At 34.8% G+C, this 21,585-nt stretch overlaps 2 protein-coding genes and 1 long non-coding RNA gene across 4 annotated transcripts in view; 2 read left to right on the forward strand and 1 right to left on the reverse strand.

Annotated features, from left to right (window-relative positions):
* The window catches only part of vmac (vimentin type intermediate filament associated coiled-coil protein), a 3,946-nt gene extending 2,333 nt beyond the window's left edge, over nt 1-1,613 (reverse strand). Inside the window, exons 1-2 of the mRNA XM_016476488.1 lie at nt 1,546-1,613; nt 1,230-1,453 (exon numbers count right to left, since the gene is read on the reverse strand). Coding sequence (XP_016331974.1) covers nt 1,230-1,420 — 191 coding nt within the window. The 5' untranslated portion in view covers nt 1,421-1,453; nt 1,546-1,613. The remainder of the gene's footprint in view (nt 1-1,229; nt 1,454-1,545) is intronic.
* Nucleotides 864-1,343, forward strand: LOC107680556 (uncharacterized). Its single transcript, XR_001633163.1, has 3 exons — nt 864-1,033; nt 1,136-1,153; nt 1,264-1,343. It is a non-coding gene; the product is annotated as an uncharacterized LOC107680556 (long non-coding RNA).
* On the forward strand, nt 1,423-5,096 carry ndufa11 (NADH:ubiquinone oxidoreductase subunit A11). Of its 2 annotated transcripts, XM_016476489.1 has the most exons (5): nt 1,423-1,655; nt 1,742-1,862; nt 3,716-3,808; nt 4,676-4,798; nt 4,913-5,096. In XM_016476489.1, the coding sequence occupies exons 2-5, from the start codon at nt 1,766-1,768 to the stop codon at nt 5,023-5,025; spliced, it is 426 nt and encodes a 141-aa protein (XP_016331975.1). In that variant the 5' UTR covers nt 1,423-1,655; nt 1,742-1,765; the 3' UTR covers nt 5,026-5,096. The 2 variants fall into 2 exon arrangements, with proteins under 2 accessions (XP_016331975.1, XP_016331976.1); XM_016476490.1 differs by lacking the exons at nt 1,423-1,655; nt 1,742-1,862 and adding an exon at nt 3,157-3,316.
* Nucleotides 5,097-21,585: the final 16,489 nt, after the last annotated feature.

The raw sequence follows: 21,585 nt of genomic DNA on the forward strand, positions 1-21,585 counted from the left end.
TCTCCTGTCCCCATATTGGGAGAAATCGGAAGTGCAGAGGAGTTGTGTGCGCTGTGTGAACATTGATGTTACTGTAGTTCTAGACTAAATGTGAATGTGCATTAATTCATCCCACTCACAAAAAACAGATTTAGTATTCATCAAAATGAATTAAAACAGTGAAATGCAAACTCAGAATATGACGCAAACCTGCAATAATTCAATATGTTAAATAACACAAATGTATCTAATCCCATTTTATTAACCAATATCTTTGCTGCTGACCTTTGATGATCCAGTTCAACCATACTAATAAGCAAAAATGACTTTAGAGAAACTAACAATTGTGCTTTGTTTTTTTATTGCTGAAGAGTGTTTCTTCTCCTGCGTTCTACTGTACAGACGTGAATTTACTTTTGCTTCAGCCTGAGGTTTATTCATTACACTTTTTGGTGTGAAAGGGCTTTTATATTTGCTATAAATAGAACTTCTTATATTAAAAACAATCAAGCCCTGCTTATATTTAAAAAGTAACGCGAAAGTAACGCAAAAGTAATATAACGCATTACTTTCCATAAAAAGTAACTAAGTAACATAATTAGTTACTTTTTTAGGGAGTAACGTAATATTGTAATGCATTACTTTTAAAAGTAACTTTCCCCAACACTGGGTGTAGATTATTGTGATGCTTTTATCAGTTGTTTGGACACAGCAGAGTGATTGAGGAAACTTGTTTGGAAACAGTAACCCGTCCTCCGTCCATCCAGCATTTATCGCACAAACAAGTAGCCCCGCCCCTCACAACATTACCAGTTCTTTTTCTGATTGGTTAACAAGCGTGAGCCGCTGTCTATTTTGTTTTTTTAAACAGTCAAGAGCTGCCAGGTGTTTTCTTAGACCAGCATATCTAATAATATCTGTTATGTTTTATTTCAGGGATATTTTTTTAATGTAAAAGTCGCTTAATTGAGCTTTCTGATTTAGCATATACATGGTTTTGACGTCAAATAATGCACTATTAGGCATCTACAGCAAGATACGATTGTGTTAAAGGGTTAGTTTACACAAAAATGAAAATTCTGTCATTTTTCTGTCATGAAGGGTCAGAGAGCTCTCGGATTTCATCAAAAATATCTTAATTTATTGTGTCTTACAGATTCGGAACGACATGAGGGTGAGTAATTAATGACAGAATTTACATTCTTGGATGAACTATCCCTTTAAGGAAGTAAATATATTCTTTCCCCTACTTGTCCTTGGCCTCCGTGATTTCTTGCGTGGTAGCTCTCAGTTGCTCATCTTTGCGGATGAGGCTCTCCGCCTGCTCCCGCACGGTTTTCTCCGCGTCCTCCAGCCTCTGCTCCAGGTCTGTGACCCTCCTGTGCAGCGCCGCCAGGTGTGCGTTCGCCTCTCTGATCTGCACCGGCGACGGGGACGACATGCTCGGGATGCGGAAGACGAAAGCACCGGTCCGGTAAGCTCTCTCTCACCCACGACAACGCCGCACCGCTGGGCTGATCATCTTCCGCGGGTCCGGACTGAATGATGCTGAACTCTCTCTCTCAATCTCAGCAGGCGTGATGCTACAGCAGTGGCGCGCGACTCCAGTCTTCGGGAAATCTTCGCGTCTGTAATGCAGCGACAGTCGTCAGTGCGCGTTTACATGCAGCGCGGAGGTTTGTGACATTATCCTATTTAAGCAGGTGTTGCAGTTTGTGTTGTTTTCCAGTCAGCTGACGTGTCATCTGCACCAACTTCATAGCAACCTGTAGCTGCTGACCCGGAAATGATATTTGGAGCCGCTGGCCAATCAGAGTCACCGAAACGGAGAGACAGCAGTGATTACAAAATGCACTTTCCTTGCGAGGCTCCAAACAAATTGGGTACATATCTTTTGATTTTTGGGCCCTTTTTATTATTACTTATAATAATATTAATGTGCTGATAACTCAGTTTTTATAATATACGTTTTATAATTTACCCGTTTCATTTAGCCTACGTTTTGTGTAAAAAAAAAACAAAAAAAAAAAGTTAATTGTACCAGTAATTAAAAATAATATCTAAATGATCAAATTAAGTTATTTAAAGACATATTTACATAAATTACATAGTCACCTAATTCAGGGAAATCCGGGTTCATACAGGGAAATGTATGTGTAGGCTATTTATTTATTTACTTGTACTTTTAAGATTTAATGTGTTGCCAATAGAATATCGTTCATTTTACATCAAATCAAGGATTTGGGATCAACAAAAAACTAGGCTATATGTAAGCTGTAGGCTAGTGTATATTTTAGGTTATTTTCTCTTTTTTTGTAGTGTACCTTTCAGAAGATTCCCTTTTCTTTCTTTTCTCTCTCTTTTTCATATAAGTTGTTACAGCTGATGGCAAAATAAAACCAGCAATTTGAACTTGTTTGTGCTTAGCTAATACCTGTAGTTATGCATAACTACATATTTTCTTTTCGTTTATTATACAATTAACCAAAGCAAAAAATACCTCTAACACTAGCTTGCTCTATTCTTTTTCTATTCTGTCTGTTATCTTTTTATTTATTATATTATTTAAAAAAAAAAACCTTGCTATGTGTACTGTGTGAAGCTAACTGAGACTTGTTATAGCACTTGCATATCATTGCTCTTTTGTTGATTTTGATTGCTTTCACGGTCCTCTTTGTAAGTCGCTTTGGATAAAAGCGTCTGCTAAATGACTAAATGTAAATGTATAACATTAAATCAAGATATCATAGTTATTTTAGTATCACTGAGATACTAATACTATTATAGTTTTTGTTAATGTTTGAGCTAGATTTTATTTTTATATTTTCTGCATTCATGTTGATTCCAATTAAAGTTGTAGTATTTCTGTTGTGTTTCAAGTAACTTTTTATGGTTTAATTATAGTTCACTTTAATAACCTTGGATCGTGTATAATCGGATAGGAGGATGGCGTTGCAGTTCCACACCACGCCGACGGGGGGCGAAAAGAACGTGAACGCGAATAGATCCACAACATCATTAGAAGAATGAGGTCAAGAAGAAGCTTTAGCTCAAAAGATACATTTTATGGCCTATCACTGCATTATCTTAGAGAAACTAAATTGAGTGAGAGGATATAGTTTTTTTAAAGGGAGAAGGAAATGTGGTTCACACACTCCATAGCAGTTGGTGGCGGTAACGCACAGTTCTTTGTGCACCAACCGCCAATAAACTCAAGAATAACTCTCGCGATATTCCAGTCGTGTCCTTGATGCAGAAATGGGCTACTGGGACCTGGAAGAGGGCAAAGACTGCGTTGCCAAAACATGGATCACCACAAAAATAGCCACTGCCATCGGTTAGTCTGCTGTATGTCTGTATTCTAGGGTTTCTAACGGATCCTTTGAGCGTGGGTTTTAACATGTGCATTGTTTATGCGCTCTAAAGGCTAAGCTGTTAGCATGTACACTAGCTAGTGAAATAGTGAATAACATATCAGCGCGCTATTCTTATAATCGTGTTATATTCATATTTTTCGACTTAGTTGGTTTATCTTACTATAAAGTGGCGTCGGCGTGTATTGTTTTGTGAATGTAAAATGACATCCAGGGCTGCTATCACTTTCCAATCGTTGATTTGTTTCATACCTACTTGCGTTGTTTGTGTGACTCCCATAATGATGCAGATGTCACCAGGAATGGCCTGCTTTATTAAGCAAAGCTTCATGTGCTTTACTACTACTGTTGTTGTTCTGCAGGGCTGGTAGGTTCTGCTTACCACATTGTGGCATTTCCACCTGAAACAGCTGTTGAGGCTTTGACCAGAGCAACATCAGGCACCGTCACCATGGGTAAGACACATAAGCTGTGGTCCCGTTCATGGTAGGGGATATCTGTAGAAATGTAAACACTATCTATCTATCTATCTATCTCTCTCTCTCTCTCTCTCTCTCTCTCGCATTCTCTCGCTCTCTCTCTCGCTCTCTCTCTCTAAGAAATGAGTGAGAATGAATGGGAAAGTGTCCTTAAATGTTGTGAAAATGTTATGATGAAAAAAATATAATGCATAAAAGTGTACCATTGAGTTTCCCATACATTGTGTGTGTGTGTGTGTGTGTGTGTGTGTGAAATCAAGGTAATTTGTGTTGGTGAGACTTGCTGCATCTGAAATTGCATGCGCTCTGAGTAGCTACTACTTTTGAATAATTTCTTAGTAACCATTAAAATGTACATTCCATAATGTATGTACAATGAATGTAATACAGACGTACTACATTCGCCTCGTTGTCATTGTCATGTGACCTACCAGTGTTAGTTGTGTCAGATCACTGTCATCCACAAATCCTCTCGTCACCTCAGAATTCTGGGGACTTTTTGTCTACTATTTTATGAATTCTGTGAATTTGGATATGCTAGTATTTTTTTACTGAAGGTTGTTTTCGCTAACTATATAGAAGGGAAGTATGCCATTTTGGATGCAGCCTTTGTCTTTGTGATTCACCTTCATCTTCCATAATTTTTTGCTCTGTCAGCACTTCATACAAAGTTGAATAAAAGTTAAAAGTACTATCTTTACAGTTGCTTGTGTTGGCCTTGTTTACTTGTTACATCAAAACAGTCGATACATTAATGGAATGATTTTAGTTTAAATCAGTTCTATCAGATGGCAACACACAAACTTGCTTCAATAATTTACTTCCTGTTTGCAACCCTTTTAGCCGCCATGGGCGCCATCTTTGGAATGGCCACTTGTCTTAGCGCACAGGCCAGAGAAGCACCTGACGACCCAACCAACTATTTCATCGGTGGATGTGCTTCAGGTATTTTCCTCGGGGCACGAAGTACGTACAATATTCATATGTTTTTCATAAATATTCAAGGTCACTGGTGTCTTTATTTGTTGTTGTTAAAGAAGAGTTTAAAGAAGTTTCCTGGTGTTGTTTTTTTACGTTTAGCACACAGTGCTATCACAGGTACCACAGCGTGTTTTGGTTTGGGAACTTTGGCTATGTTCACCAAGATTGGACAAATGGAAGGCTGGAGACTAACGGGACCCCCAAAACTGTGACCTGATATGTCCCCTAGTGCTTGATGTGTTTATATTGTATATTGCTCAAATAAATGTATTACAATTAAAAATCTCTGGGTGTACTCTTTGTGTTTGAGTTTTCTGAAGTCGCTGTTTTTCTGCACTGTTGTTGTAATTTTGGCCGCATTTGAATTAGGTCAGACCATTGATATTACCGGAGAAGTTAAAGGGGTCATATGATGCTGCTAAAAAGAACATTATTTTGTGTATTTGGTGTAATGAAATGTCTATGTGGTTTAAGGTTCAAAAAACACATGATTTTCCACATACTATACATTATTGTTTCTCCTCTATGCCCCGCCTTTCTGAAACGCGTCGATTTTTATGTTGCATCCAGTGGGGACATAATTACGGATTATAATGACTTATACTGTCTTTTTACGCGTTGTGTTGCACTGCGCCGCGAAAAACATAAAACCATGTCTGCATTTGTGATCGGAGAAACGCCAAACAACAAGCGCTACTCTACACTAGGGTTAGGTACCGACTGAATTGCGTCGGTACTACCCAATAGTATCCAGCTGCAGACCCGCAGCACCAGCAGTTTCAGAACCGCAGCCATAGAACCGGAAGTGAGGGGCGGAGTTATTGACAACGAGAGAGCACGGTGAGTAGTCTGTAATGTTTTTGCTATCATATGTTTAATAATTATCGTATATATTATGTTAAGCATTTATCTGCTAAGTACTTAACGTGTGCTTGGCTTTATTATCTTATATTGAAACTTGAATTTGTTCAGAATCAGAATCAGAAGAGCTTTATTACCAAGTATGTTTTCTGAAACTGCTGGTGCTGCGGGTCTGCAGCTGGATATATCTCGTACTACCGATTCACGTTAAATCAATCGGTGCCAAATTTCGCATCTGGGCGCATAAGCTACAGAGAGAGAAAGAGAGACCCTGTGACGTGATGTCACCCCTGCAACTCATTTAAACAACACACAGGGCAAGCCGAAATGTTCTGAAGTGTGGTTACATTTTTAGGGCCATATGGTTTATGCGAAAAAACGCAGATGGGATCGCAGAGTCCATTCATAAAAACGTAATTTAGCCTACTCTATAGCGTGGAATGCCACGGAATTCGTCAATTTTGGACAAATAAGTCAAAAGTAGCCACTGCCACTTAATTAGAATCGCGATATGAACTAGTGGCGGAAACGCAGTTTTGTTTACTACACAAATACTGAAGCACATGTGACGCACACGCTTTCGGCCTCTGCGTCTCACTATACGTGAACACATGAACTTGAGCTCCAGAGCTGCTGTGAGAGACACTTCGCGAGAATTTTACCATTTCATTTGAGAAAACTAGCATCATCATACTGTATACACACCGAAACTTCATGGCAACCTGTCAAAATAAAAGTACGGTTTAACATGTAACAGAAATATATTACTCTTGTATTACTTTTGTACTGTATAATGTACATCTTTAAATATTCCATTTTCTATCAAATTTAAATAAAACAATTAAATGATAAAAATAAATATTACAACCAGATGAATCACTTAATTGTAGAAAAAATAATACAATTATTAGCCTATTAAAAAAATGTTTTAAAGGCATATTCACAGTTTTTCTTCCTTTAATTTTAATTTGATTTCAAATAAATTTTTAATGCCTTCATTTGATTTTCTGAAAAATTTAAACAAGATTTTGAAAAAAAACAATTCTTTAGTAAAACCATGCTAATTTTCATAAGTGATGTGTTGTCAGGTTAACAAAAATTAAAAATAAAATAAAAATGTACACCTTAAGAGGACACACAGGACGAATATATGAGATGCATTTTAAAAATGACAATTTTATTGAAATTATGCAATAATAACACATTTAAGCTGCCAGAAGCACAAAAATGCAGAACAGGTTAACCGGAATAAACCTAGGAGTTAATCGATGAAACTAATCACAGTAAGGCTATAGGCCAGAATAGTGGTATATTTTAATTAGTTAGATTTTACATCGGCCTATTTGCTGTTTCAGCTATTGTTCTGTTTCGTAATTGTTTTACCGATTCAGTTTTCCTAAAAACTCATTAATAGTCTAAATTCCATTCTCACAGCTTACTGAAACATGTTCAATACACTGCATGTTCGACAGCTTTTATAGTCAAAACTTTAAAGGCATATATATAAAATTGATTTCTAAATATAAAAATTCCCCCAATATGCCCAGAACGAAGAAATATCCGTCTCCACTGTATAATACATAACATTTCTTCATAGTTAAGCTCTCTTCCTCTGTCCATCACTCGCATGCAAACATAGCTAGTTGGTTACTTAAAAATGACAGCCGAAATCATTTTTAAGTTACTTTAATCTTGTTGGTGAGCATGCGAACTGGAGGTCAACGAAATGCCATGCTGTAGACTATTTAACTAATTTGCTAGAATGTTATTAAATATTTTTAACATTTTAATCATTGGCCTACATGAAATGGACTTTTGTTGTTTATTAAAAGTCCTGAAAAATGCCCTGGGTCCTCACTTGTTTATGACTCACAAGTCTGCATGTTGACTCTCTGTCTTTAGTATCAAAATATATTCATAATGTAGCCTGGAGTAGTGGAAGCTTGCGCACATGTAGACCATGTACGTTGTGGTGAGTTCTTGTTGTGGCCACAAGGAGGAGCTGTTAAACCATTGTTCCTTTTTATATCTCTAGTATAATTTACACAGCTCACATAAATACATGATTCATTCACCATTTCATATGAATAAATAAATTAATATTTTGGAATCCGAAACCATTAAAAAATAAATATTCTTGTAAGACTTAATACAGGGCCCCCCCATGTTAACTTTCTTTGAGCAGTTCATATTAGGGGTCTGGACCTCAAATAGATTTGTGTTAGCAGTTTCCATTTGTTCTATTCAGGGAGTATTTGTAATCATGGTTTCTGGGGTGGTCTTGTCTGGCACGAAGTATAGAGATGTGTGGCAAACTCATAGCTGGAAATCAAACCTAAGAATCTCCTCATATAAGTGTGCACAGCTCTATTATCACCACAGTGAAGACTTTTCCAAGGTGTTAGATTTTTATTAGAGACCCGTTGAGTTCACTGGACCGTATTTACAGGTGATTAGCACAGCGGTTACTGGGAGGCTTTTAAATAATGAATGAGATGTGAGAAACAGCTGTTTGCAGTTTATTTGGTTTCAACAGTTGGAACAAGCAGGGAAAACACAAGAATCTTGGAGACTGATTTGTTTGCTTTGGCCTTTTCCCTGCTGACAACCACAGAGACACAAAAAAGTGTCAATTATATCCATGAGGCTAAAAGCCAAACGGTGTAATTAGCAGACGTGTCCTCATCTGGACCTTCAATCTGCTAATAATTTGATCACGACACTGAAATTGCAAAACAACCTTTTCTGTAAAGATCAGCAAACCTGTACAGACTTAAATATGTATGTATATATACAGAGAGAGAGCGTTATTTATTTAAAATGTTATTGTAGTCTCATTTGAGACACCATTATAATTTTTATTAACATTCTGATTGTTTTTAAATTTCTTGTTTTCACCGTAATTTTCCCTGAAACCTTTGTGATTCTGTGTTTTTGTCATTTTATGTTTTTTAATGTCTATATATTTTTTATTAATTGCAATTTCAGTTTTAGCTATAGTTATATAAGTACATCTAAATCTAAATGGAAATGAGAAATGTTACCGTCATATATATATATATATATATAATGGCCCCTTGGAAATGCTTTGAAACAGTTTTCTTATGAGATCAGGCTGTCTTTTCCTAAAACATAAAAGTAACCTTTTGTGCATAAAGAAACATTTTTCCAATATGAAAAAAAAAGTGTAAAATTAATGAGAGTTGACATTTATATTGTTCCAAAAGCAATACAAATTTTACTCAAATCTTCAAAAAATTATTCTAAATTTAAATCTTTCTAATTTATTTATATGTACTTGAATTTGTATTATTTATTTGTTTCTATAATTCACTGGGGGTTAAATGGCACTACACTTTGTAAAGTATAGTGTTGAAACAATATTTAATGTGAAAAATGAAAAATGTGCTGTCAACATGCTAAAAAGCATTTTCTGACCAAAACAAGAAATGCTTAACATATGTTGTAAACAGAGCTTCACTGTTTTCACATGCAAATGTGGATGGAATAACCTATTTATAAACCAGATTTATAATGATTCAGAATGATTTACAATGTGAACGTATTTTCATGGATAGAAATATTGAAATAAAGGGCAAAATATATTTTTAAATCCTTTTAAAAAATATATTTATATTTTTAAAGTATATATATATATACACACACACACACACATGCAAAAATGGCCAAAAATATATTGGTAGAAAATATTTTTACATAAACATATTTTTTGCAAATATGTTTTTTGGCCTTTTTGTTGTATATTTTGAAATGTATGTAAAATACAGTTGATATTTTATATTAAGACCAATTTATAGAGTATGAAAATTCAATAAGGTAACTGTTCCAACTGTTCCTTGCTCCGACGATAGCGTAGTATAGTACACTTTACAAAGAGAAAAGCCATTCAACCCACCCGTGAATTACAAAAAAAGTAGAAATAAATAATGGAATACAATTGAAAGTAATAAATAAATAAATTTTTTTTATTTTTTTACAAAACTTTAGAAAGATTTGATTTTGTCAAAAACAGCTGTCAATAAAATAATGTTAATACAATTAAATTACAATCACAATTAATCTCATTATTTCCAGCAAATCTTGAGAAAGCAGAAAATTCGGGAAATGTGTTAAAACGTTTTAAGCATTTAGCATTTAACTTATATCTTAAGTTTTGATCTTAACCAAAATTTGGGGATAGTCTTTGGGAGACCTTCAAAAAAAATCATTATTTATGCAATATAGATTGCTCCTTATGGTGCAGAAATGATCAGTTCACCTCTAAAACAAAAATCAGACTATAATATGAAGTATCGGTTCTGCAGTTTCTTCTGGTCTCTTCCTTTCGAATGAGTTTGCAGGAAAAAGAAGCTGATGTGAACTTTCTTCTGCTAATAGTCTTTGGGAGACCTTCAAAAAAATCATTATTTATGCAATATAGATTGCTCCTTATGGTGCAGAAATGATCAGTGCACCTCTAAAACAAAAATCAGACTATAATATGAAGTATCGGTTCTGCAGTTTCTTCTGGTCTCTTCCTTTCGAATGAGTTTGCAGGAAAAAGAAGCTGATGTGAACTTTCTTCTGCTACTCTGCTTTTATTGATTCGCTCGCTGGCTCGATTTCCTTCCGATCGAAAGCATAAGTTGAAATACCAGTTCATCTTCGTCCGAAGTGCTGAATCTCAAATCAAAATGCTACTTGGTTTGGCCAAAGAAAGAAAAAACAACTACTAAAGACTGTATTCATATCCTGGTGTGTTCATACAGCAGCCACTGCATTAGGAGATTTGAGCAAGCAGCTCGCGCAGCATTTTAACCGTACAAACGGCTTCAGTCTCAATGGAAGCCCAAAAACAGTTAGCATCGACCCAGCGCTCTTGTGCGTCAGGGGCATCAGTCTTCCTTTGATTCTGCAGTTCCTGACTGCAACAAACTACTGTGATAAAGAGAGTGGCACTCGTGGAGCTGCATTCTTCATAAACCGTGCAGCAGACAGTCTCTTCAACTCTGACCTCAGCTTTAATGGAGGCGATCTTTCAGAAATGTTTCTGATATCAGAGCCTGGTAAAAGCCTCTCTCCATTAGGACTGGCATTTTGATAAGCATGCACTCAAGGACGGCACTGTTGGACAGCACATGCTTAGTTAGAATGGCAGTGACTGCTGGATTTTTATTCGGCCGGGAGCTTAAAGTCCAAGATGTGACTGTAATGAAATGTGTGTTGATAAACAATGAAGATTTATAGCTGCTTATGTCTGCTGGTGATGGACAGTGTTATTGACGTCCTCTATCTAGTTACCCTAATGGACATTATGAACTAGATACCCAATGAAATGACGTCCAGAGTGTACATTTAATGAAACCATGAACTAATCATTTTCATTTGGAATACCTTTCCACTTAGACTTTTGTACTTACACTGTAAGTACATTGGGTGTGTGTGTGTTTGTTAAATATTCTTGTAAAAAAAATATACAAAAATATTGGTAGAAAACAGAAAATATGTTTACACAAATACATATGTTGAAACTTATTTTAGCACATTTAAAAAATATATTTTGTAGTCAGATGCTGTCCATGAACAATAGCTACATCTATTTGTTTCCATAATTCACTGGGGGTTGATTTATAATATGAAAAAAGAAAAATGTTGTCAAAAGTAAATATTTTCAGAATTCTTTCTTTTTTTTTTCTTTTTTTTTTGGGTTCTGTATTATTTATCAATATAAATGTAAATTACCTTATTGCGTTTTCAAACTGTATAAATTGGACTAAATATAAAATATCAACTATATTTTAAATACATTTCAAAATATACAAAAAAAACATATTTGCACAAATGTTTTAAAAATGTTTATGTAAATGTATACAGATATATATTTTGAAACTTATTTTAGTAAATATTTTTTGTATCTTATATATATAATAAGTTTAAAGAATATAAAATATCAACTATATTTTAAATACATTTCAAAATATACAAAAAAAACATATTTGCACAAATATGTTTATGTAAATGTATACAGATATATATTTTGAAACTTATTTTAGTAAATATTTTTTGTATCTTATATATATAATAAGTTTAAAAATGTTCATGTAAATTTATATAAATATATATTTTGAACTACATATATACGAATATTTTTGGATGGATGGATGGATGGAATTAAATTAACTTAATTCAAAGAGAAAAGATACTTTATCTTGCCTCTTTGGCAGATATTTTGTCTTGATATTTTGTCTTAAGCATAAACTCACATAACTTGGTACATTTTGCAGAAAATAAGACTGAAAAATAAGTGTTAATATTAATTTATTTATTTTCTTAATTGTGAACGCTGCTTTGCCATTGACCCATATTTGCTTATGTTTACTTTCAGGATTTAATAGTGGTGTTTTAATTGAAGAAAGCACAGTTACTACAAAAACCAGCCTAAAATAATGATCATTTTAATACAAGCTCAGTTAGAAACCCAGTGATTCTGCTTGATGGAATTTCAGCCATTCGTGCTGAGAGTAAACATTAGCATACTTGCGGCGTTTGTGGATTTAGCAGCCTGCGTTGTCTTGTTTTACTTAGTTTTGGGTTTTAGTGTTGTGCTACCATTGATTTATTATGCTTTTAATTGCACTGCTCGTCCAAAGAGCCAAAATCATCCACATCTCAGTGTAAAAGATGAGTTTGTTTAGTGTGCGATAAACTCCGAGTGAGAAATATATGAAGTTGGTCTTTAGCTAATAAAAGTCTAAACCAAGCCAGTCCCACAGCTGAATAATTTATGGAGTGCTGAGTGGAGGGAATCCAATACACTGAAAGCAAACTTCTCAAATTTGACCACTCACAATCCCCACCCTTCTGACACACATATCCGCGCATACAAACATCTGGGTTGCAACGTCTGCAGAAAACGATGAGGCATAAGTCCCCACGGGTGATATTATGGCTTTGTAAAGGATTCTTTTCTCGAACCTCGGCATCGGAAAAATCTGTATGTTAACCTTTCTGCAAATTCATTTATGGGAGCAAAGCGATATTCAGATATTCAGTTTGTAGGGTGGTTTTCTAGGCCAGTCGAATATAATTGGATTCTCTTTTGGCTGCTTGGCAGCATGAACTTGTGCTTACTTTGAAAATGCCAAGAGGATCTTTTCTGTGTATGTAAACATTACCGTGAACTGAGAAACAATGTATAAATCTCGGAATATTTGTCAATTAACGGGAGCGGGAATATGGTACAAAATGTTCCTAAAGCAGAACAGATGTTCGATTTGAATGATTCTTTATCATCGCTACATCGGTGTCCAAAAATGGGTTTAAAGATTCATTCGGTCTGAAGAGATGCCTCAATAGAAACGGCTTGCGTTAAGATAATTATAAATCTGTCATCATACTCTCCTGTGACAAAGCCATTCCATGATACCAAAAACATCTGTTTCATGCTGTTCACAATAGGACTAACACAGACTGTTTGAGCCTTTGTGCAACACAATATCGCTATAAATCTGACTTTATCTCTGAAGACGCCTCAAGTCTGTTGCAGATGAATAGCTAGAGAACATCTTTAGATATAATCAGCATATTCTGAGAAAGTTCTCATGGTTTTGTCTTGATAAGTTGTACATCCCGTTCCACATTTCTTTTGGATAGGTTTGTGTATAACACGGCAAAAATATAGACTGGAAAGTAAAAATGGCTTAAGATTTACTTTCAAACAGTTTTCACTTAGAAATTGCTTGTAAATTTTACAAAAAATTATAAAGAAATGGCAAGTAACAATGAATTAAACATGAAATTTTGAAGTAAAAAGACTGAAACAGTATTTACTTGTAAAACGCACTCCAATAATCTTTGTGTTTTATTTACCAACTACAAAAAATCATTGTTCACAGCTCTGGAAAACACTAATAAACAACTACAAAACGATCAGTTTCTCTGGATTTACTATTTATAGGCATAAGTTTGAGTAAAACATTATTTTTGTTTTATTCTATAAACTACTGATAATATTCCTTCCAAAATACAATTAAAAATATTGTCATTTAGAGCATTTATTCGGTCAAAAAACAGTCCATGTTTTGCAGTGCATCTGTCTATCTGTCTATCCATCCATCCATCCTTCTATCTATCTATCCATCCATCCATCTATCTATCTATCCATCCATCCATCCTTCTATCCATCCATCCATCCATCCATCTATCCATCATCCATCCATCCTTCTATCTATCCATCCATCCATCCATCCTTCTATCCATCCATCCACATATCCATCCATCCATCATCCATCCATCCTTCTATCTATCCATCCATCCATCCATCCTTCTATCCATCCATCCATCCTTCTATCCATCCATCCATCTATCCTTCTATCTATCTATCCATCCATCCATCCATCCATCCTTCTATCATCCATCCATCCTTCTATCTATCCATCCATCCATCCATCCTTCTATCTATCATCCATCTATCCTTCTATCTATCTATCCATCCATCCATCCATCCTTCTATCCATCCATCCACATATCCATCTATCCATCCATCCATCTATCCATCCATCCATCCTTCTATCCATCCATCCATCCTTCTATCTATCCATCCATCCATCCATATATCCATCCATCTGTCCATCCATCCATCCATATGTTAAATATACATTGTAAACAGTAAAGCTCAATAAAATGTATTTTTGAAATGAAAAATGTATTTAATTTCAGCCTTCATGTATGCCAAAATGTAAGCACATTTTCAGTCTTACAGTAGCCTATATTCATTTTTAAACAACACAATACTATTGTTGACTTAAAAGGAGTTTAATGGCTTGATTCATGCATCCTTAACAAAGACCAGTCTTTAATGTTCCACATATCGATAAGTGCAGTCTCATCATTCATGCTAATGTTTGTTTTGTTTCTCGTCCAGGGTTTCGTCCGGGACGTTTTGTCTTCTCAGCACTGTAATAACCAGCACCTGGGTTCACTACACTATCGTCCTCGTCTGCTCCATTTCAAGCCACGTTACAGTTCCTTATTTATTTCTAGTTAGTAGAATGTATAAAGTGGACTATCAAAATAAAGTGTAACCTCCATTTCTGCCTCAGAGTAAAAAAAAGACAAATGTAAATTCATATCTCACTATTGCAACTTTGTCTCGTAATTATAATTTGATATACCAAAATGTTTATTTTTTTTAAATTGCAACAATTTTTGTAATTGTGACTTTGTGTTGTGTTTCTGATACTTGCAACTTTATGTCATACAATGTGATTTTCTTATTTGAACTTTATATATCAAAGTGTGACTTCATATATCTCATAATGTGAGTTTACTTTGTATTTTAGTTATTCTTTTTAGCTTTAATTTTTCTTTCTCTGTGATTTTATGACGTTCATAAAAGCACCGGAGATAATATTTAATTATGTATTTTATTTTACAATGATGTTTGTTTTAAGTAAACTATGAACAATGTGACCACTGAGCTCAAATGAACATTTATGGAGACATTTAAATAGGCAGTAAAATAGCCTCCCACTAACAAATGACACCATAAGCAGAAAAACTACTGTTGTAAAGTAAATGAAAATGAGGCCTAATTAACTGGAAATTGTATGGCATGCTCTCTTTCCCTTGCTATATAGAATTTTCTCACCATATTTAAGGAAAGAGACATCTTAAAGGGATAGTTCACTCAAAAAAAAAAAAAACATTTACTCACTCTCAAGTTGTGTGAGTTTCTTTCTTCTGTTGAACACAAAAGACGATATTTTGAAGATCATTGGTAACCAAACAGTCACTGGTACCATTGACTTCCATATTCCATAAAAAAAAAAAATGATGAAAGTCCAACAATTGTTTGGTTATCAACATTCTTTAAACGATCTTCTTTTGTGTTCAACAGAAGAAAGAAACTCATACAGGACCAACATATGGAACAACATAAGGGTGAGTAAATAATGACACAATTTTGGGGTGAACTTTCCCTTTAAATATAAGTAAATGGACATTTTCTTGGCATGCTGTTGGAATGATTCTGCATCTTTTGTTGAGTTTCCAGCTAATGCTGGATTGAAGGCTGCATTACAGGCCCAGTGGCTTTCTGTCTCCTGTACACACATCTCCCAGACATTTTCAAAGTCTAATGGTAACGCTTATATCATTAGCAAGCCATACACACTCAAGGCTGCAACTCAATGTTCCATTTCTCTGACCGCAGATGTTGAGTTCTGCACAGCTGTGAGGCCGCTCTCATGCTTTACTGTGGTGTTTACACCACTGCGGCCCTCTTCATAGCCTCACCTGCTCCCTGTCCTCTGGCCAGCGCTCAATCTGACCTCCCATTAGAGAGAGGGAGGTCCGTCTCTTCATCTTAATAACGGATGATAAACTGACGGCAGTGATTAAGAGCGTAGGAATGCTACATTTTTCAGTTCTGCTCAGGCCTCCAGATACAGCGGCTCTTTTACAGCTTTTGCTTTCCAAAAACAAAATGGAACAAAAGTTTGTTTCCTAGAAACCCAAACACAGTTTGAGCTATTTAGTGTCGTAGATGCAAAGACTGTAGGGTCATTCTGCAAGTGTCTTGTCAAGTTTGTCAAATTTTAAACTATCTATCAGGAAAAAGTCTGTTTAAACAGTGTGGCATCTCAAACAATAAATACGTATTTTTGTGGTATGTTTGTGGTTAATGGTACACTCAGCAAAAATATTTATGCCTGAATTTAAGATTTAAGTATTTGAATTGCATATAAAATTCCATTTAAAAGGTTGTAACATAAAATAATAAACAGAATGCGATGCATATTTTAGTCATGTAAATGACTGGTAAGAAACAGTTCAGTTTTTCCACTCACAATAATCATACTTTATTATTGGCAATCGCATCTATTTGATTTGATTTATATTTTCAGCACTAATTATGCACAATTAAAGTGCATTATGTACAAAACTGTAGACTTTAAGTATACCAGTTTAGCATACCAAAAGTACAACTGCACAAAGTACAAATATGTAAATGTATTTGTAGTATACTTGGCATGTACTTCAAATACATTTTAGTATATTTATTTTTCACTAGGGAATAGCTGGCACAAGGAATATTAAATTACTTTAAATATATGAGATGGAAATATTTTTCATGTATTGATGATAAATGTATAAAGCTGGTTATTGTGTATTTAAAAGACATTCCATTTATTAGTATTATACTGTCATAATCTTGAATGTTTCTTTTACGTACATCTCATTAAGTGTATTAGTTTATGTTAAAACTGTGTTATCAAAATGGATGGGAATTTTATATGCATTCCAAATACATAAATCCTAAATATGCTTTTAAGCGTAAGTCAAGTCAAGTCACCTTTATTTATATAGCGCTTTTAACAATACAGATTGTGTCAAAGCAACTGAACAGCATTAATTAGGAAAATAGATAATTGAGATGACTCCCCATTTAAATTAACAAGGTGGTAGCGATAACAAGGTTGACATTTAAAATATAAGATTAAGATTATAAAAGTGCAAAGTATTTTATGCTAATATGTAAAGCAATATTATATTATGTGATTTATGTGTTGGTTGTAAATATTTTCACATTAGATGAATAGTTTAACCAAAAATGAACATTCCGTCATCATTTACTCACCCTCAAAAACTGTATGAGTGTCTGTCTCCTGCTGAACACAAAAGAAGAATGTGCTTGTTCCTATTGACTTCCAAATTACCATCATTCCAACATTCTTCGAAATATCTTCAGCAGAAGAAAGAAGCCCATAAAGGTTTAGAACAACATGAGAGTGAGTCAATGATGACTGAATTTTCATTTTTGAGTGAACTGTCCCTTTAAATAGCCATCATGGGAGGAAGTTGCTTTTTGGATCCAGTTAGCAGGGGCTAGCCGTTAACATGCTAACCTGTCAAACGTTGACGTCTTGAGTAGACCACACAGAAGCTGTTCTCAGATGCAATGCGAAATTTAGTGTACCCATATAATCCATATCGCTCTTATGCTACATTCCATGTTCTCCATGAGGTGTGGAGTTAAACTTAAATTGTTATTTGCTGAAAATCTCATATTTAGGTTTGACGTCAATGATTCGTGACCATCACTGATGTCAAAACTGGTGCAACACGTCTCGACACGTGTAAATTTCCATCTGCTCCTCGACACAATATCCGGAATATTGTCAAATGGAGTACGTTTATGGAGTTTGACACCCAGTTCAAAGAAAATCCAGTACTACAGTATTTTCATTTCAGGGTGAACTACTCGTTTCATTCGGAAACTACAAAATAAAATTCGCTGAAGAGGGAAACATCTGTGGATCCTAATGTGTGTGATTCATGTTATGGTTTCAGCTCTGATATCCATGAACAGGTCAGTGATGTTCCTGCACTCACAGCACTCCCAGTACCACAATCATCCCATGGCTTTAAAAGAATTTATGAATGGACACGACTCACAATGGCCTGTGTCGACCAAAATGCTTTAACGGCACACCCCAGAGATCAGTCATCGGGCTAAATTAGTTTCTATGGGAACTGTTCTAAACAACCATGGCTTTCTGTATAGATTGTATCCGATAAATAATGACCTAAACATGTTGAATCAAGACTCGTCTGAGAGAGAGTGGTGATTTAATCCGGCTATATATACCTTGTCTATAGTGTCTTACAGCGTAGCACTTAAGCATTTTAGGGATTTGACTGTCCCTGTGTCAAAGTTCACCCTGACATTACGAGGTTTTCTTGTCGTCCTGCAGAAAATGTGTGGCTTCAGAAAGCTTAGTGAATATCCACAGAATTGCAACGCCCCTCATTTAGCTGTAAACGTCCTTCAGCCTTATGTGTGTTTGTTTATTCAATTATTTCATACACTGCAAAAAGTATTTGTCTTGTTTTCCGTTACAAACATCTAAACATTCTTAACTCAGGATACATTTACTTGAGATGCAATATTCTGAAAATGGTATCAAAATGAAGTGAGTTTATGCTTAAAACAAGATCAAATACTAACAGCGGGGGAAGAAAAAAATCTATTTAATTCAATAGGTTTAAAGGGACAACAAGATAATTTATCTCACAGCACTGGCAGATTTGTTTTTCTTGTATTAAGCATAAACTCACTGTATTTTGATAGATTTTTCAGAAAATAATAATACTTGCAATCTTAAGTCATTTTTATTCCAAAGTAAATGCATCTTGATTTAGCAATTCTCTGATATTTGCACTACCTTTCATCTACCAATAAAACTACTTTTCTCATGGTATGCAACACATTTGATCATATTTAAATACACATTTTCATAATTCCTCAGGTTTCTTTCACAGAAAGTGTGAGAAAGTGTGCAGATTCCAGTCATTAATGCAATTAAGCAATTTGTTTTTCGAATTTAATTTAAAAAAACATGTCACAAATTTGCTTATCTGCTTATTAGTGATTTAGAAATCTTACATATTAAATATAAAACATAGTAAAAATAAAATAAAGTAATATAAAAATATAAAAAATGTTCAAAGTCCTAAAAAAAGTTTAAATTTGATTTTGAATCCTAGACTTTTATTATGGGCTATTTTTGTATTCACCTTGTTTTTAACGTAAGATAACTTGAATGCGCAAGGCTTTGTCGCTTCCTGTTGATTTACCTGTACTAAAACAGGCCGTTATGCTGCTTGATTTTGCACACTGGTATTTGTTAAATTAATGTATTATTTTAATCATAAACACAGTGGTTTGTGCACTGTAAAAATGATTTGATCCATAAAAACGAACATTTTTCTGCTTCAGAATTTCATGTTTAATTCAATGTTACTGTTTTTTTGGAATTATTCATTTCATTTCTGAGTGAAAAGGGTTTCTACAGAATTTCACCATAGCACACATAGTTTTACAATTTACTGCACTAATTATTCTTCAAGTTCTATAAGTTATTTACTTATAGCGGCAGTTATAGGAAGTCTTGTACATTCATGGGAAATTCACGGGAAAAACACAACACAAAAGGACATTCTCACATGTTCCAGATCAATGATATGGCTTCAAAAGAATTTAAACATTTCCTGATAACTTTTAAAACAGTTAGGGGAGATATATACTTTTTTAAGAGGAATTATCTCATTTGTAAGTTGCTTTAGATAAAAGCATTTGCTAAGTTAATAAATGTACTGAATTTAAATTAGATGCACTGAAAAGATCTGTTGAAGGTGTTTTAAAAAGATGTTTTATGAGTATGCAATATGTTACGTGAAATAGTGAATAATTTCGGGCAGCTCTCCAAAGATTACAGTTAAATTAACTCATAAAAACCTGTTAATTTTTTGGTTTCGTGCTGTTCACATGACAGCACTAAAACAAGTTATGCAACAAGTCTCTTTCATGTGACCATAACGAACTCAAATTTAATACCTAATAATATATTGGAGCTGTGACACTTGCACATGCAATATTATAATGCAAACATAAAATATAATATATACTAAATATATAACAAAGATTAAATAACATGTATTTGTTTAGTTTTTAATCAAATTTCCACGCTTAATATAATAGTAGTTAACATTAAAAATTTGACGGTTCAATACCAAAGAAGACCCATTGCAATTTGTTATGCAAATATTGTGATGATGCCATCAAGTCAAATGGAGAATCTCAAACTTTTACGTCTTAAAAAGTCTAGAGTTTGCCAAAATAAATAAATAAATAGTAAAAATGCAATTTTTGAAATTACAAAGCCAAGTCTGACTTTGTTTTGGCTGAATTAACTGAAGTGAGAGTGTATGATGGTCACAGACTCCTATTTTTTAGCTTCAGACTATGAATCCATCAAGGATTATATACTGATGCACTAAATAAACTAAACCTAAAATGAAAACAAAAACTATATAGACATTTAAAAACAACAAAAACTAATAAAAATGTCAAGAATGCACAACAATATTGCAAAAACTTTAACTATAATTAACATGCAAGCAGAAAATATAAAAATAAAATTTAATTAAAGACATTAACAAAAAAGTGCAAAACAATTTTTTTTATATATTTTGAGAATTATTTTAAAATACACCGTTTCATTTGTGGCACGTCTCCTAGTAAAAACGCACATATTTCTGCATGAGTTTGTTGTGAACGGCTTTAAAGTCTGGTAGTGTGTGATCCTCAGTTTTTTAAAACCTGTTCAGATTTTAAAAGTCGTGTTTATTCCAGCCTTTAGGGATTTAGAACGACCCCAAACCACGATGTTTAAGGAATATCAATGCAGCTCGGCACTACAATTGAGAAATAAACAAACTTGCATTACTTGGGCAGGACTTTACAGTTTTGTTTACATCTCTAGCATAGACCGATATCCAGGCTGAAGGTAAATGTCCACAACGGACAGGGGGTGGAGCTGGTGTGTGTGGTATAAAGAGGGGTTGAAACACATGCCATCCGCCCTCACAATACCCCCACCGCACACCCTCCCTCTCCTCCAGTCAGCCAGCCCTTTCTCCAGCTCTCCAGCAGCACAGAAAACTCATCTCTAACTGTCAGACACTCTCCTCTCGTAGAGTGGAAGTAAACACTGTTGAATTCAGTTCAGTTGTCAGGGCTGCTTCATTGCGTGGCGCACCAGGTAGCGGACGGGATCACTCTCAGCGAGAGGACGGGACACGTCAGACAGGTCCCTGACTCTGGGACCATAATCTCCATCCGTAGTGAGGCGTGGGGCCCACATGGCGTATTTGGAGATTCAACTCTGAAGAGTGCCGGGATTTGTGTTTTAGGAGAGGTGTTCACGCAGAAGGACGGTTCGTGGCAATATAAAGAGCATGGTGGGATATTGGCTTCTGTAGGGACTTGCAGTCAGCTTTTCTTCACTTTTATGAATCATTAGAGAGGAATCTGTTGGATAAACATCTGTTTGAAGCTGTTTTCC

This window comes from Sinocyclocheilus anshuiensis, unplaced genomic scaffold, assembly GCF_001515605.1.
Source record: "Sinocyclocheilus anshuiensis isolate Anshui unplaced genomic scaffold, SAMN03320099.WGS_v1.1 scaffold308, whole genome shotgun sequence".
Lineage (NCBI taxonomy): Eukaryota > Metazoa > Chordata > Actinopteri > Cypriniformes > Cyprinidae > Sinocyclocheilus > Sinocyclocheilus anshuiensis.